This window comes from Cydia amplana, chromosome 9, assembly GCF_948474715.1.
Source record: "Cydia amplana chromosome 9, ilCydAmpl1.1, whole genome shotgun sequence".
In the NCBI taxonomy this organism is placed as follows: Eukaryota; Metazoa; Arthropoda; class Insecta; order Lepidoptera; family Tortricidae; genus Cydia; species Cydia amplana.
In genome coordinates this window covers 12,858,454-12,872,627 of record NC_086077.1, presented here as the reverse complement: position 1 = coordinate 12,872,627, position 14,174 = coordinate 12,858,454, and the positions used below count along the sequence as shown (strand labels likewise).

At 37.1% G+C, this 14,174-nt stretch overlaps 1 protein-coding gene across 4 annotated transcripts in view; it reads left to right on the top strand.

Moving 5' to 3' along the window:
- The window catches only part of LOC134651202 (uncharacterized), a 59,195-nt gene extending 50,432 nt beyond the window's left edge, over positions 1 to 8,763 (top strand). For 2 of the 4 annotated variants that reach the window (XM_063506269.1, XM_063506270.1), the window contains exons 3-5: positions 1,129 to 1,236; positions 6,685 to 6,822; positions 8,441 to 8,763. In XM_063506269.1, the coding sequence (XP_063362339.1) occupies positions 1,129 to 1,236; positions 6,685 to 6,822; positions 8,441 to 8,709 (515 nt within the window). In that variant the 3' untranslated portion in view covers positions 8,710 to 8,763. The remainder of the gene's footprint in view (positions 1 to 1,128; positions 1,237 to 6,684; positions 6,823 to 8,440) is intronic. The other 2 variants (XM_063506267.1, XM_063506266.1) reach the window with 2 other exon arrangements.
- Positions 8,764 to 14,174: the final 5,411 nt, after the last annotated feature.

Below are 14,174 nucleotides of genomic sequence, written 5' to 3'. Positions count from 1 at the left end.
ATTGGTAGCCGGTTCCATCCCCTGGTAAAAAGGCATAGAGCAAAAGTTATTATACGCATGCCAACGGCTATATCACAAAAATGTTAGGAGAATGTCATTAACTCATAAAAGTCTTTGTTTTAGGATTCATTGCGAAGCCCAACACAACCAATTTTGCACGAGCCTTATATTTGTAGACAAAATATTTCCATCTGAATAATAAAACTACTCAGCATCTGATATCTGAATCTGTCACTCAAAATTATTAATTTACTCTTCAATTTGATGTCTGGGAATCTTGAGATGACAATCGAATAATGATATTCAAATTGATACTGACGCGATATTAGATTCCCTGATAGGTACGGGCTCTTCAGACACGAAAATAACGCTTCGAGCTAATTCGCTCTAATCTTACGCTGGTAGGTAGCAGTGGCGGCGCGTCAAACATATCCATAGGCAAGCCGGGGCTAATTTGGCTATAGTTATTTGTACAACAAGAGATCAAAGTTTGATATTTCTTGAGTGAATCTAATTTAGAATCTTGAGCGTAGTAAGGGACTCAAAAGCGCACGAGATGTAAATAACTTTGATCTCGTGTAGTTCACAAAACTTTTCACCTCAGCAGTGAGAACATATTAGAGAACCCGAAAAATGTATTCCTTCTTCATCACTTACCTCTATTCACTCATGTTTTCTTAAGATATACCAACAATTAAATTTTCACCTCAGCAGCTCGAACAAGGGTACTTTGCTACTTAAAAACAGTGAGCAAAATCGCATTTAGCTCACTGAGTGAGCAAAATCGCATTTTGCTCATTTTGTCTCACACAGAGAGTTGTAAAGGAAATATGTTTTTCACCTCAGCGGCTCGAACAAGGGTGCTCACACGTCCAAAAACAGGCAAGTCGGTGGGATTCGGCTTTTATGGACGCGCCGCCGCTGGTAGGTAGTGTCCCTAAAGGTAACATTCGGATTCAAAGGGCCTACCGCGAACCACGTTCGACGTGTTGCCTCCCTGTCACACTTACGTACGAATTTACAAGTGCGACAGAGAGACAACACGTCGAACGTGGTTCGCGGTAGGCCCTCAGCCGGCACTGCACACAGCGTTATATTCGGTGTATTAAAAATGGACTTTATTTCCAGAGGAGGAGGTGTCCATATTGTCCAGAGCCGGCTTCCCGACACAGCCGGTGTGCACAAACTATTTGGCTGACAGCGAGGATGATGAGCCCAGGGCGGACTGGCAGCACCGTGAGTTTTTTTACAATAATTCCATCGTTTTCTAAAATAAATATCGAAACCTGATTCTTTCAAATCTGGACGTTCTTGGGCTCATTCTACTCAGAATCGACAGCATTCTCCATTCCGCCAATAAAAAAAGATGTCCCAAATTGTCCATTCCATTATGTCACGTTTTATTATGAGAAAAATTTTCACTTGTATGGACGTGACGTAGTGGAATGTACAATTTTCATACAAAGTTTTGGGACAAGTTTTTTTATCATCAGGATTGAATATGCTAGTGATTCTGAGTCGAAAGAACCCAAAAACACCAGGATCTGTGAGAATCGGGTTTTCAATATTTATTTTAGAAAACGCCCACTTGGGATAGTTTATTAGAAAAGCCTGCAATTTGAAGCCTATATATTTAGGTTCTAAGACCCACCCAATACTGGTGTCTCCCGAGCGTCGGCGGTCAACTCTATGGCCGCTGCATGACGCATATTTGGCATAACTGCGTAGCGACGCCATTTTCCATAGCGCTGACTAGACACCGACGCTCATGACGACGATGACGCGCTTGTTTGAACTGTATTGATTAATAATGACGAAATAACATTTGCGAAACATAGCTTACCTAGTCACACACAGTCACAAATAAAATAAAAGCATTACAAATTAGACCGGTGGCAGGGCAAAGACCTATGATGTTGTCGTTCCCCGATGAACTCCGTCCACTAGCCTTACAAATTATACTGAGTTGTATTAACACTACGCAAATGTAGTTTGCTATACTATATACCTTATTGCTACGTATAATTACGGAGACAAAATGTCATCTAAATATAATTTTGCTACATTTTGCGTTTTAACTTTAAGGTTATAAATAACATGGAGATGACCTTACCCAAGCTACAGTAAATAGACGCTCGGTAATCCGGCGCTCGTCAATCCGGCACGCCGAGTAATCCGTCAGTAATGATCTTCGTACTTTTACCCTGTGTGTGTAAGTCATTATCATCGTATTAAAATATATAAGTAGTGTAGGTACCTATACACAAAAATTGTCTTTTGAATTCGTATAAGAAAGAAAATAAAAAATAAAATACGTCAATGCAGGACTTTTTGCCGATTTTTCATCAAGATAAATCGACAATGGGGCCGTATTATTCATAGTCGAATATAAATTGGTTCTCAACGTTTATAGGCGTCAATTTGTCAGCAGTATTATTCAGGAGTGTTTTATTTGCCTAAGTATGACTACATATTTACGGTGACTACACCGTTCCAATATGCATGACCTTATTTAACCGACTTCGAAATAAAAAGAGCGTACGTAGTATAGCCATAAAGTATGGCTAACCTAACCTAACCTAACTTTACTATAATTTTAAACAACAGGGCTAATGTGTATTAGCCATGGCAAGCAAATTTGAAAATGTTTATTTATTTTGAGAATAGCCGTATCAAAGATGATCATGTACACACAATACGGCTATTCTCAAAATAAATAAACATTTTCAAATTTGCTTAAAATATTATCATAGCATTTTTCATACGCTTTTTCATTGTTTATTTTAGTTTTAAAGCCATGGCAATTTAGGTAGCTGTATTTTTTGAGAATGGCCGGATCCCCGGGACAAAGACATATTTTACGGACGAGAAGGAATATGACCTACTTACACATTTTTATTATTTCTCATTCCAGCATTCCTTTTAGGCTAATTAAGGTTACGATCCGGTAGAACGAGCATGTTACCACCCCCCCAACACTTGACGGCGACCTACCCTTGTTTTTTTCCCAATCTATCTGCAAAGAAATGTTTGCACATAAGCCCTTTTACCACTCAGGCTACATTTTCCCGACCTATTTATATGTACGCCAAGATTCCAACTGTTACTCTCATCGCCTACTGTTATCGTCGGACGTATAAAAAATTGTGTGGCCTCTGGATCTGTAATATCCGTACACACTAGAAGATCACACAAAAACTGGTTGTGCTTGGTCATCTCGGCAAGCGTTGGATTACGTTCCATGCCAAGATGTTGACCTGAAACGTTGAATACAAATCATAACATGCTGAAGTGACTGGGAACATGAGGATCTATTTTACACCTTAAGTTTTTCCACATAAGGTATTATTTAACTTGTCCTTGCGCCTCTTCCCTTTTGTGTGTACAATGTGAAGGGTCAGCCATAGAGCAAATCGGTAAACGTGAAAATCGTGAAATACGAGTGGAGATGTTGTGTTTGTTTCACTCTTGAAAGATACCTACAGTTTGGAAGGTGTGGTAGGTGTGGTAATAAACGCATTAGTTTTACACGTTTCTATTTTTATTTATTTATTTAAATTAGGTATACCTACCTGTCACCGTAGTTTTAACTACGGGGTGAATTTTAAATCAACGCATAGCATACATATAATGGAATGTGTCAATTTCAAAGTACATTAGAGCATTTATTTCAAAGATAAGCTGTCATAAATAATCCATTTTACGATTTATCTTTTTGTAGGTGTGTAACTTTTATTCTCTGAAAACATTATTTTATTTTTATGGGCGGTAGATGTTGTAATCCCAAAATGTTAATAAATTCAGAGACGAATGCTGTTTTGACTTCTAAAAAAAAGCGGCCAAGTGCGAGTCGGACTCGCCCATGAAGGGTTCCGTATTTAGGCGATTTATGACGTATTAAAAAAAACTACTTACTAGATCTCGTTCAAACCAATTTTCGGTGGAAGTTTACATGGTAATGTACATCATATATTTTTTTTAGTTTTATCATTCTGTTATTTTAGAAGTTACGGGGGGGGGGGGGGGGACACACATTTTACCACTTTGGAAGTGTCTCTCGCGCAAACTATTCAGTTTAGAAAAAAATGATATTAGATACCTCAATATCATTTTTGAAGACCTATCCATAGATACCACACGTATGGGTTTGATGAAAAAAAATTTTTTGAGTTTCAGTTCTAAGTATGGGGAACCCCCAAAAAAAAATTTTTTTTTTCTTTTTTTGTGTGAAAATCTTAATGCGGTTCACAGAATACATCTACTTACCACGTTTCAACAGTATAGGTCTTATAGTTTCGGAAAAAAGTGGCTGTGACATACGGACGGACAGACAGACGGACAAACAGACAGACATGACGAATCTATAAGGGTTCCGTTTTTTGCCATTTGGCTACGGAACCCTAATAATGGGTTCACTATGAAATAATGTGTAGTATTGGGCTTCATGTCACTAATTCTAATACTTAGTCGAATTTGTTCCAAAAAACCTCCCTACTTTGTAGGTATGAATTACTATGAATATATAATGTAAGTATTAGCTATGTATTTATAAGGGTTACTTAGCTGCTTACTAGCAGCTACACATACAAATAGCATGTAGAACAGAGAATGACAACACTTATTTTAGGGGAGTGTCGTTTATTGTTTGTTTCTGTTTAGCTTTGCGGCCATAAAAACCCAGTGGGCGAATATTTCCGCTTTTTGTAATAAATGACGAGTTTTCCTTTACGCGACCTACATACGAAAATGACGAAAATCTACTTAACAATTGAGTTTTTAATAATTTAAGTATTCGCATATAAATAGTAACGAGGTTCAGTAGTAGAATTATACTTGGTCAACCAGATCTTGACAGTAGAAAAAGGCGGCAAATTTGAAAAATGTAGGCGCGAAAAGAAATCGTCCCATAGAAAATTTGAATTTCGCGCCTTTTTTTACTGACAAGATTTGGTTGACCAGCTATATTATGGTCTTAAATTCGAGAACGAAGTAGACTTTCGTCGCGAGGTCATGACGGTTTTACTTTTAGGCCGGTACCTACTTACTACCTATATAATACTAATATCTACCGGTATAGGTAGGTACTTAGTATGGCTTTAATTTTAATGTTAATATCGACTCCATAGCTCACTAGAAACATACCTACCGTGCCATGAAAACTCCGATGCCTAAACATATAATTATACTGGAACATAGAAGGTATCAAGGTAGCATCCTATAGAAGTGGTCTACGCGTGCTTCCGTGAGGGACAAAACATACGCAATACGACGCTATGATTGGTTGAATTTATTTGTTGCCCACCATGATTCATACTAATTTTTGGTGGGGAACAAAAAAAAGGTGAGACTGTGACAAGGACAAACAATAATAGCGCTTTCGCTGCTACTCCTACTGAAAGATACATGACTATCCCGTTCTGTCAGTTATCCCCACCACTCATGCCCAATCCAGTTTAATACTAGATTCATGTACTTACTGGAATTATTTTTATTTGCGTCTTTTGACACAATATGACTGACGTACCCAAATCGATTGTCACAGCAAGCGATTACGATTGGATGGCACCTAGACTGAGGTATCGAATTGTGACGTTTAATGAATTTTTATTTGAGATTTAAATAAAGCTAGAATTATATGGTTAATAAATAATAATAAGACGATATAATAAATTTAATAATCATTTGTTATAAATATCGAATAACTATTGTAATATGAATGATTTATAACATTTACCTAGATTTAATAATGATTAAAAAGTTGACGTGTAAAATGTATATTTTATGAATAAAACATTGAATTGAATTGTCGCGACCTAAAATGAAAAATTTATATCGATTTACTTAGACGACTACCGATTCATAACGGTGGTGTCCGGCCAACCCTAAATTTAAAATAAAAAGTCGTAAAACATGAACGTTCGCAGTGCAATTATCTTCCTTTGTAATTTCGATGTGCAAGATAAATACGTTCTATTGCTGTTGTCAGTGTCATGTGTCAAATGACGCAAATACGACCGACCAACAGGCGGACAGACAGATGAACATGTCGAAAATATAAAGGTTCCTAGTTGACTACGGAACCCTAACATCCTCGCGTAACCTGTAGAGATGGGTACCCTATTTCTTCGAAGATTTTATTTTATCACGTTTCTTTTGTGTACGTGATTAATTACAGATAGGTTTTGGGTACAAGCCAAATTCCAGCTTTCTATTAGGTATAGGTACTAAATTAGGTACTGAGAATTCCTTAGCTAAGCCGCAGACAAAGTGACCTAGACCTTGCCAGACAAACTAGATATAAGTAAGTATATCGTTGTTGATTAGAGGGTTTTTGAGGAGTCATACAAATTTGAGGCTTCAACTGTACGCGGGTAAGAAATTGCAATGTTAGGTACCTTTTAAAATAAAATAAAAATGAAAACAACTTTATTTGGAACAACAACACAATCTTAAAACTTTTTGGAATAAGACGAGCTTTTGAAGTAGTCGGAATTACCCGAATACACCATAACTAATCCTATAAATTATATTACAGAGACTATCGGCCTGATTCGAACTTGAGGATACGTCAAAAATTTGCTAAAGATACGATACTTTTGACACTGACACATATCCAATCCATCCATCTTTAGCTTTTGACGTATCTTAAAGTTCGATTCAAGCCGTATCTATTTTTTTTTCCAGGTATGCAAAACCTATCGATATCGTGCGCGCTCGTGTGCCTCATAGTGCTAGGGAGCGCTGCTCTGGTGGGTGCTTTTGGAGTCTGCAAGCATCAGATTAGCGCAGTGTTGGTGACTGGGGTCATGTACCTTCTAGCTGGTGAGTATATTCAAACTACACGGTTGGCCTACAAAACTAATCGAAATTCCAGTAAGAAATGCTGTTTCATGCTGTGCAGGTTGTATTAGACAAAGGAAAGACCGCATATATGTCGCATATTATTCGTAGGTGTGAGGTGGGTGTGATGGTGGGTCGATCATACGTTCAATCGTATTTTAAATTTTCTTTTACCTACTCGTCACATTTGGCTAAGTAGGTATAAGTACTAAGCATGTACATACATGTTAACGCGAACGAATTCAATAATTGGTAGGTACATGTTTTTTCCATCAAATGTCGTTAGGTACGTACCTAGTTGCGAATATTTTTATGCTTTTAAATAATGATGTGAATGTGTATTTGTACACTATCCGCGATAAACCTACTGAAGTTAAATTTGCATATTAAACAAATGCTTAATTTAATCATACAATCAACGAATTCATCATGGATCCCACAGTTAATTGAATTTAAATTGAGTAGGTAGGTATGTGCTCGATCGTATGCCGGGGGAGCCGCGGGCTTTAGATAAAATGGTGTCTCGCCGTAATAAAAATGTGCTTTATAACAAAAGTTTGCTCTTTCGATTACTTTTAATGCTGAAGTTTTCTAAATGACGGCGAAACGATATTGGATGGTAAATGCATTGGTTTCACGCGAACACTGACACAGTCAAAGCATATAGGCATGTTTAGAAACCTAAAAATGTGATAAGCAGTAAGCACCATCCAATATGATTTACCTATGTCAATATTAAAATCAAAATTAGTTGGTTGTGGTTAACATAATAATTTGTTTTTCACCTCAGCAGCTCGAACAAGGGTACTTTGCTACTTAAAAACAGTGAACAAAATCGCATTTTGCTCACTGAGTGAGACAAAATGAGCAAAATGCGATTTTGCTCATTCAGTGAGCAAAATGCGATTTTGCTCACTGTTTTTAAGTAGCAAAGTACCCTTGTTCGAGCTGCTGAGGTGAAAACTTAATTGTTGGTATATCTTAAGAAAACATGAGTGAATAGAGGTAAGTGATGAAGAAGGAATACATTTTTCGGGTTCTCTAATATGTTCTCACTGCTGAGGTGAAAAGTTTTGTGAACTACACGAGATCAAAGTTATTTACATCTCGTGCGCTTTTGAGTCGCTTGCACGGGACTCAAAATAAGCACTCGAAGAAATATCAAACTTTGATCTCTTGTTGTACAAATAACTATTGTACCGAATGGCTCGGGATTCGTGTAACACGCCATCACCTTCTTTCTATCACTCGTCTAAACAAAAATAATTATAAATTATACGTTGCGTGACAAGATAATCCCCGGTAAGATGTGTTAGAAACTAGTTAAGTAAATATCTGATGGTTTTAAGATTGCGCTGAAGTTTTCTTCTCTCTTGTATATACACAACACTTTAATCCGAAAACTAGCTTAAGGTTCCGTCACACCCGCGGGTTTTCGGGCGTGAGCGTTTTATATGTAAAAGCGGCGCGCCCCGCCCGGAAAACGCGCCTGTGTGACGGAACCTTTATTGTATGAATCGATACCTACTTAAATTTTGGTAATTGTAAAGATCAAAAATTACGACGATGTTAACTTCTAAAACTTTCTCTGCTATTCCAGGTCTGTTCGCGATGTTCACCCTCATGATAATCCACTTCAAGCGCGTCCAGCGCACGTCAACGCGCGGCACGCACGGCGACGGCACCGGCGACGGCGTTCTGGGCCCCCAGGCCCCGGCATACCCCCTCCTGGCCGCTAGAGAGTTCTCTACAGCCTGGTCACTAGAGCTGGGGTGGGGAGGGGTGGCCCTAGCCACCACTACGTCGCTGCTTTGGATCCTTTTGTCGAAAATTATGAGATATAACCCTTTGTCCGCGATGTTGTTGTAAGTTTTTGATGTTTTATGTTGGAAACGCTGGACTGTCGGATGGTAAAATTTAAGTGTATACCTCTGACGTTTAGGTACTGATTCGTAGCAGAGCCATTACAGGGCCTGTAGCCAACATGCCAATCGTTAACGCTCCGTAGGGAACGAAACGCGACTGTCACTGTTACATTAATATGGAAGAGTGATAGACACAAAGCGATTCGATGGCGAAGCGATAGCGATCGTCACCTTGGCTAGGCCGCCTGTTCTTGAAAATTATGCCTCTAACTATAATCGCTCGAAAAAGCTTTTAATTTGTTGACGAATTTTGGGCAGACGTATACCGGCATGCCCGTAGTTTAAATGAGAATGAACGTTGGCGCGTTATGTATTGTGTGAAGTATACTTTTCTTCAGCCAGCTCTGTTGCACGGTGTAATTTTGTATTATAGCTGATGGCACAAATGTTTAAGCGTGGTTTTAAGATATACAATATTATGTTGTAGATGTAACTACTACTAGCATCTACGCAATCGATTATACTGTTAGTCAATTACAATATCTGGCCCTTCATCTTCATAAGACTCGTAATAACTCGATAAAACTGCATTTTGGAAAATGCTGCCTTTTCAATGTATCATAAGTTAAACAAATTATTAAAACAAGCCCTCGGAAAATTTAAAGAAGAACCTAATAATGAGCATATAAAGCATTGTCAAGAGGGCGCTTTTATTTTCATGTATAGAGTGACCTAGTGACAGTTCAGTATAGTATGAAAATATTAGTTCCAGTAAAATTCCGCAACATGGCGCGTGATCATATATTCCTGGTCAGGCTTTAGGTAGTATCGAACAACTTGATTCCTGACCCACTGTGAAACCTTTAAACATTTACTACGTTATTGGCATTAAGTACATTAATTTAAAATGTAAGATTATTAATTATTACACAGTTCACAAATCTGTTCGATTGTACATTAACTAGGTATTTATGTAACACACCCACCTGTACATATTTTAAGATTGCGACCGGCATTTATAGTGTTACCTAAATAGTTAAAAAATTGTTGTAATTATGCATTTATATTTAGATAATCGCCGAGCTTGCTGCCGTCCATGTTATTGTTAAATTCTTTGTAAACCTAATATATATTTTCCAACGTTTAACCTTTTTACCTAGGAGTTACGAAATAAAAATATGTAGCATATCCCAAAATCCATCATGTCCGTTTTTCACTGTCTATAGTTCCAACAGAGAAAAAGAAACATCATCTTTTATGGTTTAACGGCCTCCTATCCTATAGTTCGTTTTTTTTAGCATTAGAAAGAACTTGAAAGAAGGTAAGCGATTTTGACATGTCTTTTAATTGAAAAACACCTTTTAAAAATCAATAACTATTATGAAAGCAGAAGACTATAAAAAGATCGTATTAGATTCATAATTGTATATTTACCGTAACTTATTTTTAAAATGTGTTTTTCAATTAAAAGACACATCAAGATTGTTTACCTTATTTCTAATGCTAAAAAAAACGAACTATAGTCGGTACGTAGTGACCTGGGGGCCTAGTCAAGACGCCTTTCTCTATCGACCTTATATGGAAGAGTAATAGAGAGACATTACCGTTTCGTTCACTACGGCGCTCTGGCATACGAAATTGGAGGTCCCGGGTTCGAGTCCTGATAAGGGCATTTAATTTGTGTGTTTCACTAACTTTTTATTGTGTTATGAATGTAAATGGACGGATGTCGTTGGTGAAAAGGTTAAACGCTGTTCGTCAAGAGCTTCTATGGATTTCGACCTGTAAATTTACTTCAAATATCAATTTTAAGCTTTGTGTACTCGCCTGTACCTGTGTATGTACTTTTTAATATGAATTTACAAACTACAACATTCACATTGCCCGTTATAAGCACCACTAATAGATAGATATATAATTATAAATGATGTTTTCAGGTTCATGGTATCTTTGTTGGTTATTGACAAGGGATCATCCATTAATTACGTCACACGAATTTCTAGGTTTTTTTACCCCTCCCCCCCTCCTTGTCACACTTGGTCACATTTTGCAGACCCCTCCCCCCCTGGTGTGACGTCACATTTTAGGCAATTTTGTTTTCAACGAAATCGACAATATTAACTCGGATTTATTTTTTTAATAAAAAAATATTTTGATAGGTATATAAATATTAGTAATTTTATAACACAACGAAAGTTACATCCAAAATTTCATTATTTAACTGAACAGCGAATAAAAAAATATAAATTAGTTTTCGGTTACTGATGAAGTTAAAGTGACATCACAATGTTTGTGACTCCCCCCTCCCCCATGTCACAACATGTCACATTTTCTTGACCCCCTCCCTCCCCCTAAACGTGTGACGTAATTAATGGATGACCCCCCAAGCGTACGCGCAGCACGCAAGGCTGAGCTGCGGGAGTGCAGTTCTAAGCAGAAGTACAGTCGCCATCACATATATCGGAGCGGCCAAGGTGTTCACAATATCTGAACACGCACTCTAACGCCCTGACAATAGAGGCGTGTTCAGATATTTGTGAGCGCCTTAGCCGCGCCGATATATCTGTTGGCGACTGTACAACTGCATTAACTTTACTCTTTGGAGAACAAATATTGTTTATACTAACAACTTATTATCTAGATTCTAGAACATCTACCAACAATTGTGCTGATACCTTTTACCTGAGAATGCCATGTGTAATTAATTACACAGCTTTCTCGCACTGTTGACATTATCACATTACAAATGAAAATTGTTAGAATACTCGGCCCCTAGTCAAAGTTGTAGACATAAAGTTAACTATTATAATATCCGGTTGAATGGGTGTCGATCAAAAACGGTTAATCGGCCATTCTCGTGTGAATAGACATCGGCAAAGAGTAATGTAAGTATTGGACGTCGGTATCAATGGGCACTATAAAAATGACACTTACCTGACGTTCACACTTCGCACCAATAATCAGAGGGCGCCTGTACTGCCTCCTACAAATAACGCGCGCTCCCAATGGGGTTGGCAACTGTCAAAGGTTTGCATAGATGGCGCCATCATGGCTTGCCCCTTTTTCTATGAGATTTGGCTTGAAGGGCTGACATCCAGGGCATTAAATAAACAAAAATTTTACACAATTCTAGGGATTGACAGGGCAAGTTATGATGGCGCCATCTGCTAAATACTTCGACCGGCGAAACCCATTAGGTGACAGCATAGAGAAATATAGTAAGACAAGAGTGCTCACTCCATACATCAGTTAGACTATTAATTTCAGTGTCTTATGTTGTTGAGATAAGACTTTCCGGTCGGTGCTACATCTATTGTCAAGTAGCAGTACTAATAGTTCCACTACTCGATGCTAGATGCTAATAGTCTTTTTGGTACTAAAACTGATGTATGGAGTGAGCAATCTTGTGACAGTCAAGAAGGCGACATCTACAGAGTTAAGCCGTCAGTTCTTTATTCTTTATTCAGGCAAACACTAAGTATAAGTTTACAGCTACAGCCAAGACACTTATACTGTTAATACATATGTAGTCAGTATCATAAAATTAGTACACTTGTATTACACACATTATACACTTTTCGAACTATCTCTAGAATTAAACATACATATTATGTATTACTAGTTACATAGAGATTTAAAACAATTCTGATATTAAGTATCATAGGTAGAGTTTTAAAAAATCCTGATACTACGTTATAGGGACGGCCACTTGTCTGCGAATATGTCTGCGTTTTGGACTGTAGCTATGAAGTTATTTAGTAATTCTATTGCTCGGTACGTGGGTGCGTTTGAACCGTGATAGGTGCGAACATTTGGATATGCGAAAAGGTTTCTGGCTCTACGTGCGCTATTAGTAGGTATATGTTGTTACAGCCAAGCCAATACTTGCCAATACACACACATTGTACGTCTTATGTCGTGTTTATGAATCAAACCCTTTGCCTATGTCGTGTTTATGAATGTAACGTTTTTGAGACATACCCATGTTACTCGTAGTTACAAACCTAGATAGAAATAGAACATTGTCAGAAAATGATGTGAATGAATGCAATATGGTGCTGTGATGCGAGTATTTGTTTTAAGAAATATTCGATATATGTAATAATTACATAATATTACGTAACGTTGGAGATTAAAAATAAAAAAGAATTTATTTACGTTAACGCGCTAGGAGTTTTAACCAATAATATTTCCTTTCATTATAAATAACAAGCAACTTTCGACCCTACGTGGATACACACAAAGTTCATTTTACCAGCACAATATAAAACCACTAAAGGCTAAGCGTGGCTGATCTGTGTCAAGCTTACGCGATTTAAATAATAAAATAATTGATAATGGGACAGTTATTTATAATAATTTCGACCGTATACTATGTTTGTAGATTTTGTTAATTATTTTATACTTTTAGAGCATAATAAAGCAATATTATTTTGATTAAGTATTGTGTTTTATTTCAATCAAACAGCTATAGGGTATGATAACAATCGACTATGTATCATTGTATATCTATCTACCTAATACCTTTAAACGAGCAACTCTTGTTACCTTTAAACGAGCAATTCTTGTTTATTTATTTATTTATATGTATATATATTTCGGGGATCTCGGAAACGGCTCTAACGATTTCGATGAAATTTGTTATACGGGGGTTTTCAGGGGCGAAAAATCGATCTAGCTAGGTCTTATCTCTGAGAAAACGCGCATTTTCGAGTTTTTATATGTTTTCCGAGCGAAGCTCGGTCACCTAGATATTTACATTATAATGGCTTAATTTAATTTCTCGATTTTCAAATACAATCTTTGTGAAATATGTTTTCTGTGCAATTTAAGTAGGTAAAATCTCACTTTCTCGTTAAAGGCTAGCTTTTTAATAATAATCATAAATCGACCAGATAAAATAAAACTATTCAGTTAAGATAATACATTTATTACTCGAGTAACCAACTATTTACAGTAACACTTAATTTCATCGTAAACTGTATAAATATGGGTTTGATCTTTAATCCTTTAACGGTCATGAGTGTGTCAGAAATTACGCAAAATTTGAAATAAAGTTAAGAATCATAGTGGGAAATATATTTCCTCTGCCTTGCAATGGCTTAACTAACTAACATCTACAAAAGACTCACATAAACTCACAGAAACAGAGAAAAAACTAAAATGTGACTAAACATGACGTACCTTATGTTACACGTATAGTATAACTCCCGTTAACTTGAATCTGTTTCGCCGTCTCACTATCTGAAGGTTGTCTGGAAGAGATCGCTATTTAGCGATAAGACCGCCTGTTGTTACCTACATTTTTGTACCTGTTCATACTTTTGTACTATTTCTTTTGTAGTGTGCAATAAAGCATTTTATTATTATTATTATTATTATTATTATACTTCCACATGCAATAAATCAAAACTCAATTTTCAACCAGAGTAAAGGCGTGTCCAGTCGAAGACAATTTTTCGCCAATCT